Source organism: Trifolium pratense, linkage group LG4, assembly GCF_020283565.1.
Source record: "Trifolium pratense cultivar HEN17-A07 linkage group LG4, ARS_RC_1.1, whole genome shotgun sequence".
NCBI lineage: Eukaryota > Viridiplantae > Streptophyta > Magnoliopsida > Fabales > Fabaceae > Trifolium > Trifolium pratense.
The window spans coordinates 57,072,187-57,087,105 of NC_060062.1; the positions used below are offsets into that span (position 1 = coordinate 57,072,187).

The window sequence follows — 14,919 nt, forward strand, 5'->3', positions numbered from 1 at the left end:
TAAATGTTACAAGGCAGACGCGTGTGGGACTAACCATGGGATCTTATGTTGATGAAATCTTGTGTGATGTGGTACCTATGGATGCAAGTCACATACTTTTGGGACGCCCTTGGCAATTCGATAGGGATGTCACGCATAGAGGAAGGTCCAATGAGCATGAATTGAACTTCAATGGCAAGAGGATTGTGTTGAAACCAATGGCGTCAAATGAAGTCCGTTCCATGATTACAAAAGGAGGTAAAAGGCCTAGCCTCACTATGTTTGCTACTGAAAATAAAGTGAAGGATGCTATTGATAATGGTGAATTAGTCTACATGTTGGTTGCAAAGAATGCTAAGCAAGACGATGTAGAGACTCCTCTTAAACAACAATTGGAGGCTGTTTTGGGTGAGTATGAAGATGTGTTTCCAAGTGAACTACCAAATGGTTTGCCACCTATCCGTGGGATTGAGCATCAAATTGATCTAATTCCGGGAGTTCCATTACCAAACAAGGCTGCATATAGGTGTAATCCAGAGGAGACAAAGGAGTTGCAACGGCAAATTGAAGAATTGATAAGCATGGGTTATGTGCGTGAATCAATGAGCCCATGTGCTGTTCCGACATTGTTGGTTCCTAAGAAGGATGGATCATGGAGAATGTGTATTGATAGTAGGGCGGTGAACAACATAACCATCAAATATCGTTTTCCCATTCCAAGACTAGATGATATGCTTGATGAGTTACATGGATCGGTTATCTTCTCAAAAATTGATCTAAGGAGTGGATATCACCAAATCAGAATGCGTGAAGGTGATGAATGGAAGACGGCATTCAAGACTAAGCATGGTCTATATGAATGGCTAGTTATGCCATTTGGGCTCACAAATGCACCTAGCACCTTTATGAGGCTCATGAACGAAGTACTCAAGCCTTTTTTGGGTAAGTTTGTTGTTGTTTATCTTGATGACATATTGGTGTATAGCAAATCTATTGAGGAGCATTTCACTCATTTGAAACAAATCTTTGAGACCCTAAGAGCACAAAAACTATATGGGAAGAAGGAAAAGTGTGATTTCTTGGTTGAAAGTGTGGTGTTTCTTGGATATGTGGTGTCTAAAGATGGAGTATCCGTTGATCAAACAAAAGTGGATGCTATCAAGACTTGGCCGAGCCCTACAACAGTTTCGGAGGTGAGATCTTTCCTTGGTCTTGCATCATTTTATCGGCGCTTTATCCAGAATTTTAGCACTATAGCAAGTCCTATGACCGAATGTTTGAAGAAGGGTGCGTTTGGGTGGAATGAACAAGCACAAAAGGCTTTTGAATTGATCAAGTTAAAGCTTTGTGAAGCTCCTGTTTTAGCTTTACCCGATTTCACTCAACCATTTGAAGTTGAATGTGATGCTAGTGGAGTTGGCATTGGGGCTGTTTTGATACAAAACAAAAGGCCTATAGCTTATTTCTTGGAGAAATTGGGAGGAGCCAGATTGAACTATTGCACCTATGACAAAGAGTTCTATGCCATTGTGAGAGCTCTTGATCATTGGAATCATTATTTGCGTTCTAATCACTTTATATTACATTCAGATCATGAGTCTTTGAAGTATATCAATGGGCAACAAAAGTTGAGTCCAAGGCATGCTAAATGGGTTGAATTTCTTCAATCTTTTAATTTCTCTTCAAAATACAAAGATGGTAAGAGTAATGTGGTGGCTGATGCACTTTCAAGGAGGTATGCTTTAATTTCAATTCTTGAAACTCGCTTACTTGGTTTTGAGACTTTGAAAGATTATTATAAAGAAGATGTGGATTTTGGTGAAATATACTCTAATTGTGAGAATGGAGCATTTGGAAAGTACATAGTGCAGGATGGATTTTTATTCAAGGAGAATCGGCTTTGCATCCCAAGGCATTCAATTCGTGAGTTACTAGTTCGTGAAGCTCATGGTGGAGGTTTGGCTGGTCATTTTGGCATTACAAAGACCTTGGAGATTTTAAAAGAACACTTTCATTGGCCAAAGATGTTAGGAGATGTGCAAAAAGTCATTAGCAAGTGTGTTACTTGTCATATGGCAAAGAGTTCTTTCAAACCAGGGGCGTATACTCCCTTGCCAACGCCTAGTGGTCCTTGGATGGATGTGAGCATGGATTTCATTGTGGCTTTTCCCCGTACACAGCGAGGTAAAGATGCTATTATGGTTGTTGTTGATAGGTTTTCAAAGATGGCACATTTTGTAGCTTGTCACAAAACAGATGATGCTAGTAATGTTGCTGATTTGTACTTTCGTGAGATTGTGCGTTTACATGGAGTTCCTAAAACTATTGTTTCCGATCGTGATTCAAAGTTTTTGAGTTATTTTTGGAACACATTATGGAGGAAATTAGGTACTAAGTTGCTGTTTAGTACTTCCCATCACCCTCAAACCGATGGACAAACCGAAGTGACTAATAGAACTCTTGGTACTTTGCTGCGTGGTCTGGTTAGTAAAACTCAAAAGGATTGGGACTTGAAGCTAGCTCATGCTGAATTTGCCTACAACCGGTCCCCTACATATGCTACTAATCATTCTCCTTTTGAAGTTGTTTATGGTGTGAATCCTTACTTGCCATTGGATTTGATAGTTATGCCAAAAGAGGAGTTAGTTCATCCAGATGCCGAGGCCAAACTCAAAGCAATGATCAAGCTACATAAGCAAGTGCAAGAAAGAATCAAGGCCGTGAATGAAGTTTACAAGCAAAGGTCCAAGAATAAGAAGCCTAAGTTATTCAATGAAGGTGATCTTGTGTGGGTCCATTTGAGGAAAGAAAGATTCCCAAGCAAGAGAAAGAATAAGCTCATGCCTAGAGCTGATGGTCCTTTCAAAGTTATATCAAAGATCAATGACAATGCATACAAGATTGATTTGCCCGGAGAATATGGAGTACATGCTACTTTCAATGTTGGAGATCTCTCACCGTATTTAGATGATAATGGTATTCAAGAATTGAGGTCAATTCCTTTCAAAGGGGGAGGGGATGGTACGAAAATTGACCAAGAGGAGTTGAAAATCAACACAAGTGACATTCAAAGGGAAGTTAATGGCGTGGGGACTGTTTGGAATCCTCATCAAGGGCTGAGTTTAATTACTTGGTTATTTTAAGCATTTTCATCAATTAAGACAAATAAAATTCAGCCATTTAAAGCCTTTCCAAGATGGTTACAAAAGAAGCATAAATGGGACACTCAAGGCCTTAAATAGGCGTGTGACTAATCATGGAAAAGGAGTATCATGAGCTGATTGCATTAAGTCATTTTATTTCTAGTTAATTGCATTTTTATTACTAGTTTTATTGTGTTTAATTAGGCCTTACTGTTTTTTCGGCCATATATGCATGTCATTTGATCATTTGCGATTATTCAATAAACAAGAACATTTCAGTCCAATTAGAAATTGTGTCTACAATTTTCGCCTGATTATTTGCAAGCGTCGCCTTGAAAATAGTCCGATTAGCTCAATTGGTGTTGAGTGCTAATCTCGTGTTAGGCTATTGGTGTAGTTTAACATTGCTTATTTCCTTGCTGTTTTCGCTAAAACCCAACAAACAAACACCTAAAACACTTAATAGAATTCGACTAATAAGGGTGGTACCTAGTACCTTCGTTATTGGTTGTTTGCTTCCGTTACCACACCCTGATTCGTATCAACTGCTCACTACATGGATAACATAATCCATTAAACTTCTTTATCAGACAAACTGATATTCTTCTTTATCGGACAACCCGATATACAAAAATACATATACTTCTTTGACATTTTATATAAATGCCATCACACAACACAATTATTAAACATACTTTAAACTGCAACTTATTGCATACACGTACAAATCATATAACGATTAACCATAAGCATTAACAGCATCAACGTGTATCAACAATCATGTAAGGATACCCTTAAACCATGATACAAGTGCCTAATTACACTTACAAACATCAACAAAAATTGCTGTCGCAGAGGCCTTCGCTAAGCGAGGGCTTAGCGAGACATGGCGAACCTCACCAGGGAGTCACCTGCTCATGGCGAGCATTGGCGAGCTTCAGCGAACATGTTCGCTACAGCGAACTCCTGGTCGCTTAGCGAACTACACCAGAAAAATATCTGTTCTTGAGTTTCAATAAGGCGGTTTAACATTGAATCCAACCAAAAATTCATCTAGACATGTTATAAATTCTCTTAAACAACTAATTCAAGCATATATGGTATCAAGGAACATTAATCATCCCTTCCAAACATCCAAATACATCAAACAATCAAAATCATGTCAATTTCTTGCAAAATAAGCAAAGTTGCATAAACATGCAAAACAATCATCAAACATATACATATTCCCTCCTAGATGTTCATTAAGCATACTAAGATGAAAAGGACATGTTTATGATAAAGAAATTTCACCCAAACCCCAAAGAAATTGGGTGAGAGAGTTTAGGAATGGAGGCTAGACACCTCCCCTCTCTTGGATCACCCAAGCTTATGCTTAACCACTCTCACCTTAGATTGAACGATGATTCTTGGCCTCTAAATCTCTTCTCCTTGCTCGTGTTCTTCTACTTGCTCTCCTAGCCAAAACCCTAGCTTAGCTTTGCTCTTGCTTCTAAGCTCACAAACTTCAAACTTCTCATGAAAAATGAATTGTGATACTATTCATTGGTTTGACTTGGTTACTTATACTACTCTCTATTGGTCATGAACCAAGCCCAATGGCTTAGGCCCATTAAGCTTCTATCACACGCCCCAAGCCCACTAACATGGCAAAGGTTTCGCTCACAAACTTATGTTCGCGATAAATAATTATACGTCGCGTAAATAAATATTTAACACTAACCCAAAATATATGCAAATATATAAAATATCGATTTACTAAAAATCGGGTCGTTACAATTGATAAACGTGTATGCAATAAGTTGTAGCTTAAAGTGAGCAATGTGATGTTTTGGCATTAATTTGTAATGTTAAGTGAATGTGTTAGGATTGTGTTCCCGCATTCATAAAAGAGTAGCTTCGAGCTAGAGAATATCATATGGTTGATATGTGTATGCATACATGCATTCATGATTGTATGTGAACATTGGAAACTTGGGTTCCAATAACGAAAATGGATTATGTGTCCATAATGAAGCCGAGGATCGGATTAGATGAATCCATGAGTCCGGAGTTGCTATCCAACAGGATATAAAACTGTGTTGGCTTATCCAAGGGAGATAAGATGGTTCGGTAAGTTCCGACATATCCAGCAAGATATAAAACTGTTCTTGGTCCACCGTTGGTGAGACACCTTGGTACCACATGCATTTAGTTATGTCTAGGGATGGCATGACAGTGAATTAATTGGCATTAGATACCTTAGGGTAAATGCGCATATATTTGATAAATGGTATGTGACATTATTTGGTTGAATTGTGTTGAACTTTATTAATTGATAATTGTTTAGTGCGATGTTTTGGCGTGAGTTAGAATATGTATGATGTAGTTCGAAAGTGTAAGACCTTTCTTATACTCGTATGATATGCGGTTATGTTTTCTAACTCTCTGCTTTGTGTTATTTGCTGGACCTTTGGGGGTTCAGATATTCAGGCTGAGGACTGTGCCGACGTTTAGACTGCTGTTTTAGCTTGGTGTTGAAGTACCTTTTGGTGAGGAGACTTAGCATAGATTTCTCCTTTTAGTGCTAGCTTTTGGCTAGAGTTTGTAAATAGTAAATGCTCTGGTAATGTAACATCGAGTCGGGGGTTACGCTTGGATTTCATCGTATATCGGTGTTACCTTTTTGATATGCTAGTTCTTGTATAAGTGACATCCTTAGGGATGAATATGGCTTATGTATATATATATGTATATATATGCATGCTTGGTGTGATTGAATCCGCTGTTGCTTTTCATGTTAAACTTCATGACGCTCTGTGTGTATGCTTGTGTTTTAATTACCGCGTGGCACTCTGCCTTTACACTTGTTGAAAAGTTTTTAAAATTACGTTTTTAAGGGTAGTATGGGTTAGGGTGTTACACAATGTTTAAAAGAGAATTTTTGGTTAAGTATTTTCCTGTTGATGTGAAGAACAAGAAAGTGGTGGAATTCATGGAACTGAAACAGGGGAATATGACGGTAGCTGATTATGCCGTCAAGTTTGAGACGTTGTGTGCATTTAGTCCGCATTACAACACTTTTGAAGCGGAGGACGACAAGTGCGTGAAGTTTGAAAGTGGTCTACGTCCAGACATCAAGCATATGATCGGATTTTCACAGATAAGGGATTTTGCGACCCTTGTGAACAAGAGTAGGATCTGTGATGAAGATGGTAGGGCAAAGGCGAACTACTACAAGGCCGTGAACGACCGAAAAGGCAAAGGACAAGAACGCAGGAAACCTTATGATAACCGCGGTGGAAGTACTACAAGTGGTGGTAAGAAGCCGGCGAATGGAAGTTGTTATAACTGTGGAGGACGGGGTCATATGTCTTATGATTGCCCAAAGAGAGGGGATAGGTGTAAGAATTGTGGAAGGCTGGGCCACAAGACCGAAGCTTGTAGAGGAAAAGTGGTGTGTTTCAACTGTGGTGAGGAAGGCCACAAGAGTCCGACTTGTAAGAAGCCCAAGAAGGTGATGGGCAACGTGTTTGCTTTGAGTGGAGAGGATGCTAGCCAAGAGGACAATCTCATTAGAGGTACGTGTTTCATCTATGACACTCCCTTAATTGCGATTATAGATACGGGAGCGACACATTCTTTTATTTCTTTAGATTGTGTGAAGCATTTGAGTATTCCTTTAACGGATATGACGGGTAGGATGGAAATAGAAACTCCTGCTAATGGTTCAGTGATTACCCGACAAGTATGTCGTAATTGCCCCGTAACCATTTTTGATAGGCACTTTGGAATGGACTTAGTGTGTGTAACGACCCAATTTTCAAATTAATAATTTTTATGTGTTAAAGTATTTTATTAACGTAGAAATTTTAATTAAGTTAATAACTAGAGTTATTTATCGAGTACTTTAGTTATTAAGCGATAGTGAGAGTATCGTGTTATTGGGCCAAGCCAATTGGGCTTGAGGCCCAATGGGCCTTGTGAACATGAGTGGGGCGGCCATATGGCCAAGTCAAGAGAGAACATTTCATTTGTTCTTGTTCTTGACAAGTTGGAGAGAGAAGAGAGCTCAAGAGCTAGGGCAAGGAAGTGAGGAGAATCAAGATCAAATCTTCGAGTTTTCTTCGAATCCAGGTATGAGAGTAGGTTCCATAGTCGTGGGTGATTCGAGGAAGGGGAGAATGTCGATTTCTCCTTACCCGAACTTCCTCCACCCCATTTTCGTTTTAGATTGGAATGGATTTTCTTGATGGAAATCGTTCCTAAGGTTCTTAATATGTTTAACATGCTTGTAACATGATTAATGAACGGAAATAATGGTTAAAACGAGCTTTCTATTGGATTAAACTCAAGAACTTGGTGTTCTTGAGAGTTTTGATGAAAAAGTGTCAATCTTTACTTTTTCGATGTTTATGGCGTAGATCTGAGAAATGAACCGTCCTTTTGTGTTTAGATATGTTTGTTTTGCTTGAATAAAAACTCTTTTGGGATTTATAACATGAAAAATGGGATTTTTGGGCGTTTTTGTGTAGAAAACGCATGTTTTTCCGCCTCAGGCGCAATAATTTCCGCCTGAAACGGAAGAGCAGTGAGCAGCCAACCTTTCAGATTTTTCTGCGCCTCAAACGTAAACTTTTGCGCCTCAGGCGTAAACTTCCGCCTCAAACGTAAAAATTTCCGCCCCAGGCGGAAATACTGCAGATTGCACCAGTTTTTCATCTGCGATCTTCCTTTGCATGTAGTTTCGAATCAGTGTCTTATTCTTACATGATTGTTGATGATTGTTGATGCTTGTTGATGCTTATAATGATTGTTAATCATGTATGAAGTATAAATGAAGAATATTAAGGTTTTGTTAAATCTTAATGATGAAGTATGTTGGATAGTGTTCCACATAATAAATGAAGAGCTTATGCTAATTATTTGTGAGTGAATTCATGAACACATATACATGCATTCATGAATTAAATAGGATATTGGATATTCCAATAAAGAAGTATATCGGATTATATTTATCCGATAAAGAAGGATATTAGAGGTGAGATACTCTAATAAAGAAGATGGTACCACATGCATTAGTAATGTCTAGGATTGACATTCATGAAGTTGAAGCATTAGAGTTGCATTAGGTTATATGTGTGTGCATTACTTGATAAGTGATATGTGACATATAATTTGGCTAAGTGTAATGAATTGTAGATTGATTATTTGGTACTTGATTATACATGTTTAGAACTTGTAATTGAGTAGTTAATGGTGATGCATGTTTATAAATTATGAATATGCTTGTTGTTGTTGAAGGAGTGTTTAAGTACCTTTTGCTTACACTTATATTTTGATTATGTGATCTAACTCTCATGTTTTGTGTTATGTGCTGGACCGTTGGGGGTTCAGATTCTCAGGTTGAGGATCCCGATCAAAGTTAGAGGTTGCTCGTGCTCGTGTAGTGCGCTTTTTGGTGAGGAGTTTAGCTTAGACTACTCCTTTAGATATATTTGTATATCTCTTTTGACGGGTTGTATAGAATTGCTCTGATTAGGTGTAATACCGTGATGGGTTATTCGCTTGATTTGTATCTAAGCCCGTGATGGCATATTTAACTTTGCTAATCCTATCTTTTGGGTTGTAAACATAATATCCTTTGTTGATATGGCCTAGAGCCTAGGGATATTGTGTGAACAATTATGATCATTGTATGATATACATTATGATAAATATCGTTTTTAATTTCCGCTGTGCTAGCATGATTGATTTAATTATGCCGTGGTTTTGTATTATAACATGTGACGCCTGAATTTTCTTAAGTGTTTTATTTATTTATATTCAATAAATACGCGTTAAGGGGTTTGGGTGTTACAATAGTGGTATCAGAGCAAGGTCGGTTCATGTGGAACCAATTAGGATTAGTTGCCCATATATTCAACTTGTGTAGAGATAACACTGTTGATATTACCTTTCTAAGTCTGTTCTTGGATTGGTTGGTTGTTCAGGATCATGGCTGGAAGGGCTAACAATCAGATGGCAGATGCGATAGCTACTTTGACCAACATCGTGGCTAGAGATCATCAACCCGGGAGGGAAGATGAGATGAGGTTAGAGAGATTCATGAGGCATAATCCGACACTTTTCACTGGAGGCTATGCTCCAGATGCTGCTGTCAAGTGGGTAGAGGAAGTTGAGATTGTCTTTGAGGCTATGAGGTGTACCGAGGAGAGTAAGTTGACCTTGGGTACTTATGTACTTCGTGAGGAAGCTAACAAGTGGTGGAAGAATGCTAAGCTGAGGATGGGAATTGGTGGTGTGGTAATCACTTGGGAGATGTTCAAGGGAGAGTTCTTAAGGAAGTACTTTCCGGCTGATATTAGGAACAAGAAAGTGGTGGAGTTCATGGAGCTCAAGCAAGGGAACATGTCTGTGGCGGAGTATTCCGTGAAGTTTGAAGAACTTTGTGCGTTTAGTCCACACTACAACACCGTGGACGCTGAGGAGGCTAAGTGTGTCAAGTTTGAAAGTGGGTTGCGCCCGGACATCAAGCATCTTATCGGATTTTCTCAAATCCGAGACTTTGCAACTTTGGTGGATAAGTGCCGTATTTGTGATGATGATGGAAAGGCCAAGACTAATTACTACAAGGCCATGAGTGACAAGAGAGGAAAAGGTCAAGACCGTGGGAAGCCTTATGGTGACAAGGGGAAGAAGGTTGTTGAGTCTAGTGGTGGAAAGAAGAGAGGTGGTGGACAATGCTACAAGTGTGGTGAGTTGGGTCATAAGTCTTATGAGTGCCCAAAGAAGGTGGACAAGTGTTTCAACTGTGGGAGGCTAGGACATAAGTCGGATGTTTGTCAAGTGAAAGTGACTTGTTTCAATTGTGGCGAAGAGGGTCACAAGAGTCCTATGTGCAAGAAGCCGAAGAAGACTATGGGAAAGGTGTTTGCCTTGAGTGGAGATGATGCGGATCAGGGAGATAATCTCATTAGAGGTACGTGTTTCATCTATAACACTCCTTTAATTGCGATTATTGATACGGGAGCAACACATTCTTTTATATCCGTTGATTGCATGAAGCGTCTTAGTATACCTGTGTGTGAAATGTCTGGTCGTATGGAAATAGAAACTCCTGCTAATGGTTCTGTAACTACCCGTCTCGTATGTCGTGACTGTCCCGTAACCGTGTTTGGTAGACACTTTGGAATGGACCTAGTGTGTATCCAACTTAGTGGAATAGATGTTATCTTTGGTATGAACTGGTTGATATTTAATCGAGTCCATATCAATTGCTGCGAGAAGACCGTTGTATTTCCTAAACCGGAGGAGAGTTTGCATTTGATGAGTAAGAAGGAAGTAGTAGAGTCGTTGAAGGAACCTGTAGAGGTGTATGCGTTGTTTGCATCCTTGAAGATGGAAGGTGAAGTTAAGGTGGAAGAGTTACCGGTTGTTTGTGAATTTCCCGATGTATTTCCGGAAGACGTGTCAGATGTACCGCCGAAGAGAGAAGTAGAGTTTACGATCGATTTGGTACCTGGTACTAGTCCGATATCTATGGCACCGTATAGAATGTCAGCGTCAGAGTTGAATGAGTTGAAGAAGCAACTAGAAGAACTACTTGAGAAGAAGTTTATTCGACCTAGTGTATCGCCGTGGGGTGCACCTGTGTTGTTGGTTAAGAAGAAAGAAGGGAGTATGAGGTTGTGTATTGACTACCGACAGTTGAACAAAGTGACGATCAAGAACAAGTATCCACTTCCGAGGATAGATGATTTAATGGATCAATTGGTTGGAGCTTGCGTTTTTAGTAAGATTGATTTGAGATCCGGATACCATCAGATTAGAGTGAAAACGGAGGATATACCAAAGACTGCTTTTAGGACGAGGTATGGTCATTATGAATATTCGGTGATGCCTTTTGGTGTGACCAATGCACCTGGTGTTTTTATGGAGTACATGAATAGGATTTTTCATTCATTCTTGGGTAAGTTTGTAGTGGTATTCATCGATGATATTTTAGTTTACTCAAAGTCCGAAGAGGAACATAAGGAGCATTTGCGGATTGTTTTGCAAATTTTGAAAGAGAAGAAGTTGTATGCCAAATTGTCGAAGTGTGAATTTTGGTTGAAAGAAGTAAGTTTTCTTGGTCATGTGATTTCAAGTGGAGGAATAGCGGTTGACCCAGCGAAAGTTGATGCCGTATTGCAATGGGGAACGCCGGAGTCTGTTTCTGAGATAAGAAGTTTTCTTGGATTGGCCGGTTATTATAGAAGGTTCATTGAAGGATTTTCGAAGTTTGCTTTGCCTTTGACGCAGTTGACTCGGAAGGATCAAGCGTTTGTTTGGGATGTGAAGTGTGAAGAAAGTTTTCAAGAGCTTAAGAAGAGGTTGACTACCGCGCCTGTGTTGATTTTACCGGATGCTAAGGAATCTTTCGTCGTGTATTGTGATGCTTCGAAGATGGGATTAGGAGGTGTGCTTATGCAAAAAGGTCAAGTGGTAGCGTATGCGTCGAGACAACTGAAGGTTCACGAGAGGAACTATCCGACACACGATCTTGAGTTAGCCGCAGTTGTGTTTTCATTGAAGGTATGGAGGCATTACTTGTATGGATCGAAGTTTGAAGTCTTTAGTGATCACAAGAGTTTGAAATATCTATTCGATCAGAAGGAGTTGAATATGAGACAAAGAAGATGGCTCGAATTTTTGAAGGACTATGACTTTGATTTGAGTTATCACCCCGGAAAAGCTAATGTGGTGGCCGATGCGTTGAGTAGGAAATCGTTGCACATGTCATCACTAATGGTGAAAGAGTTAGAGTTGATTGAAGAATTTCGAGACTTGAGTCTAGTATGTGAAGTGACTCCTAAGAGTGTTAAATTGGGAATGTTGAAGTTGACGAATCCTTTTCTGGAGAATATCAAAGAATGTCAAAAGACGGATAAGAAGTTAATGGAGAAGTTGGCAATAGTAGTTGAGGAAGGAAAAGAAGCTAATTTCAAAGTTGACGAGAATGGAGTTGTGAAATTTCATGGAAGAGTGTGCGTGCCCGATGTGCCCGAGATGAAGAAGATGATTTTGGAAGAAGGTCATAGGAGTGGAATGAGTATTCACCCGGGAGTAACCAAGATGTATCAAGATTTGAAGAAGTTATTTTGGTGGCCAGGAATGAAGAGGCAAATTTCTGAGTTTGTTTATGCTTGTCTAGTGTGTCAGAAGTCGAAGATTGAGCATCAAAAACCGTCTGGTTTGTTGCAACCTTTGTTTATCCCGGAATGGAAGTGGGATAGTATTGCGATGGATTTTGTGGGAGGTTTACCCAAGACTACGAAAGGTTATGAAGTGATTTGGGTAGTGGTAGATCGTTTGACGAAGTGTGCGCATTTTATTGCTATTAAGAAAGGTACCTTGGTGCCTAAGTTGGCCGAGATTTATATGGAGCAAATTGTGAAGTTACATGGTATTCCGTCGAGTATTGTTTCGGATCGAGATCCGAGGTTTACTTCGAGATTTTGGGAAAGTTTGCAAGAGGCTTTAGGGACTAAGTTGAGGTTGAGTTCGGCTTATCATCCTCAAACGGATGGCCAATCGGAAAGGACGATACAATCTTTGGAAGATTTGTTGAGAGCTTGTGTTTTGGAGCAAGGAGTAAGTTGGGATTCGTGTTTGCCGTTGATCGAGTTCACGTACAACAATAGTTTTCATTCGAGTATTGGAATGGCACCTTTTGAGGCTTTGTATGGAAGGAGGTGTAGAACACCGCTTTGTTGGTTTGAATCCGGAGAGAGTATGATTCTTGGTCCGGAGATTGTGCAAGAGACTACGGAAAAGATTAGAATGATTAGAGGGAAGATGAAAGCGTCTCAGAGTCGTCAAAAGAGTTATCATGACAAGAGGAGGAAAGACATTGAATTTCAAGAAGGTGATCATGTTTTCTTAAGAGTTACATCGACTACCGGAATTGGACGTGCTTTGAAGTCGAGGAAGTTGACGTCGAAGTTTATTGGTCCTTATCAGATTTTGAAAAGAGTGGGGAAAGTGGCGTATAGGATTGCTTTGCCGCCATCATTGGCGAATTTGCACGATGTGTTTCACGTGTCACAATTGAGGAAATATGTTAGAGACCCGTCACATGTGATTGAATCGGATGATGTTCAAGTGAGGGATGACTTAACGGTCGAGGTTGTGCCTTTGAGGATCGAAGGTAGAGAAGTGAAGAGGTTGAGAAACAAGGATATCGCCTCGGTGAAGGTGGTATGGGGAGGACCCGCTGGTGAGAATGCGACTTGGGAATTGGAGAGCAAGATGATGAGTTCGTATCCAGAGTTATTTCCAGGTAATTTTCGAGGGCGAAAATTCTTTAAGGAGGGTAGAGTTGTAACGACCCAATTTTCAAATTAATAATTTTTATGTGTTAAAGTATTTTATTAACGTAGAAATTTTAATTAAGTTAATAACTAGAGTTATTTATCGAGTACTTTAGTTATTAAGCGATAGTGAGAGTATCGTGTTATTGGGCCAAGCCAATTGGGCTTGAGGCCCAATGGGCCTTGTGAACATGAGTGGGGCGGCCATATGGCCAAGTCAAGAGAGAACATTTCATTTGTTCTTGTTCTTGACAAGTTGGAGAGAGAAGAGAGCTCAAGAGCTAGGGCAAGGAAGTGAGGAGAATCAAGATCAAATCTTCGAGTTTTCTTCGAATCCAGGTATGAGAGTAGGTTCCATAGTCGTGGGTGATTCGAGGAAGGGGAGAATGTCGATTTCTCCTTACCCGAACTTCCTCCACCCCATTTTCGTTTTAGATTGGAATGGATTTTCTTGATGGAAATCGTTCCTAAGGTTCTTAATATGTTTAACATGCTTGTAACATGATTAATGAACGGAAATAATGGTTAAAACGAGCTTTCTAATGGATTAAACTCAAGAACTTGGTGTTCTTGAGAGTTTTGATGAAAAAGTGTCAATCTTTACTTTTTCGATGTTTATGGCGTAGATCTGAGAAATGAACCGTCCTTTTGTGTTTAGATATGTTTGTTTTGCTTGAATACAAACTCTTTTGGGATTTATAACATGAAAAATTGGATTTTTGGGCGTTTTTGTGTAGAAAACGCATGTTTTTCCGCCTCAGGCGCAATAATTTCCGCCTGAAACGGAAGAGCAGTGAGCAGCCAACCTTTCAGATTTTTCTGCGCCTCAATCGTAAACTTTTGCGCCTCAGGCGTAAACTTCCGCCTCAAACGTAAAAATTTCCGCCCCAGGCGGAAATACTGCAGATTACACCAGTTTTTCATCTGCGATCTTCCTTTGCATGTAGTTTCGAATCAGTGTCTTATTCTTACATGATTGTTGATGATTGTTGATAATTGTTGATGCTTGTTGATGCTTGTTGATGCTTATAATGATTGTTAATCATGTATGAAGTATAAATGAAGAATATTAAGGTTTTGTTAAATCTTAATGATGAAGTATGTTGGATAGTGTTCCACATAATAAATGAAGAGCTTATGCTAATTATTTGTGAGTGAATTCATGAACACATATACATGCATTCATGAATTAAATAGGATATTGGATATTCCAATAAAGAAGTATATCGGATTATATTTATCCGATAAAGAAGGATATTAGAGGTGAGATACTCTAATAAAGAAGATGGTACCACATGCATTAGTAATGTCTAGGATTGACATTCATGAAGTTGAAGCATTAGAGTTGCATTAGGTTATATGTGTGTGCATTACTTGATAAGTGATATGTGACATATAATTTGGCTAAGTGTAATGAATTGTAGATTGATTATTTGGTACTTGATTATACATGTTTAGAACTT

General features: G+C 39.3%; 1 protein-coding gene across 1 annotated transcript; it reads left to right on the forward strand.

The window, feature by feature from the left end:
* Positions 1-9,209: 9,209 nt before the first annotated feature.
* On the forward strand, positions 9,210-10,739 carry LOC123922999 (the record flags this gene model as incomplete). The annotated part of the gene is made up of 2 exons (XM_045975645.1): positions 9,210-9,287; positions 9,540-10,739. Coding segments are annotated over exons 1-2 (1,278 nt in total), but the record flags the coding sequence as incomplete, so codon positions are not given.
* Between the last annotated feature and the right edge of the window lie 4,180 nt (positions 10,740-14,919).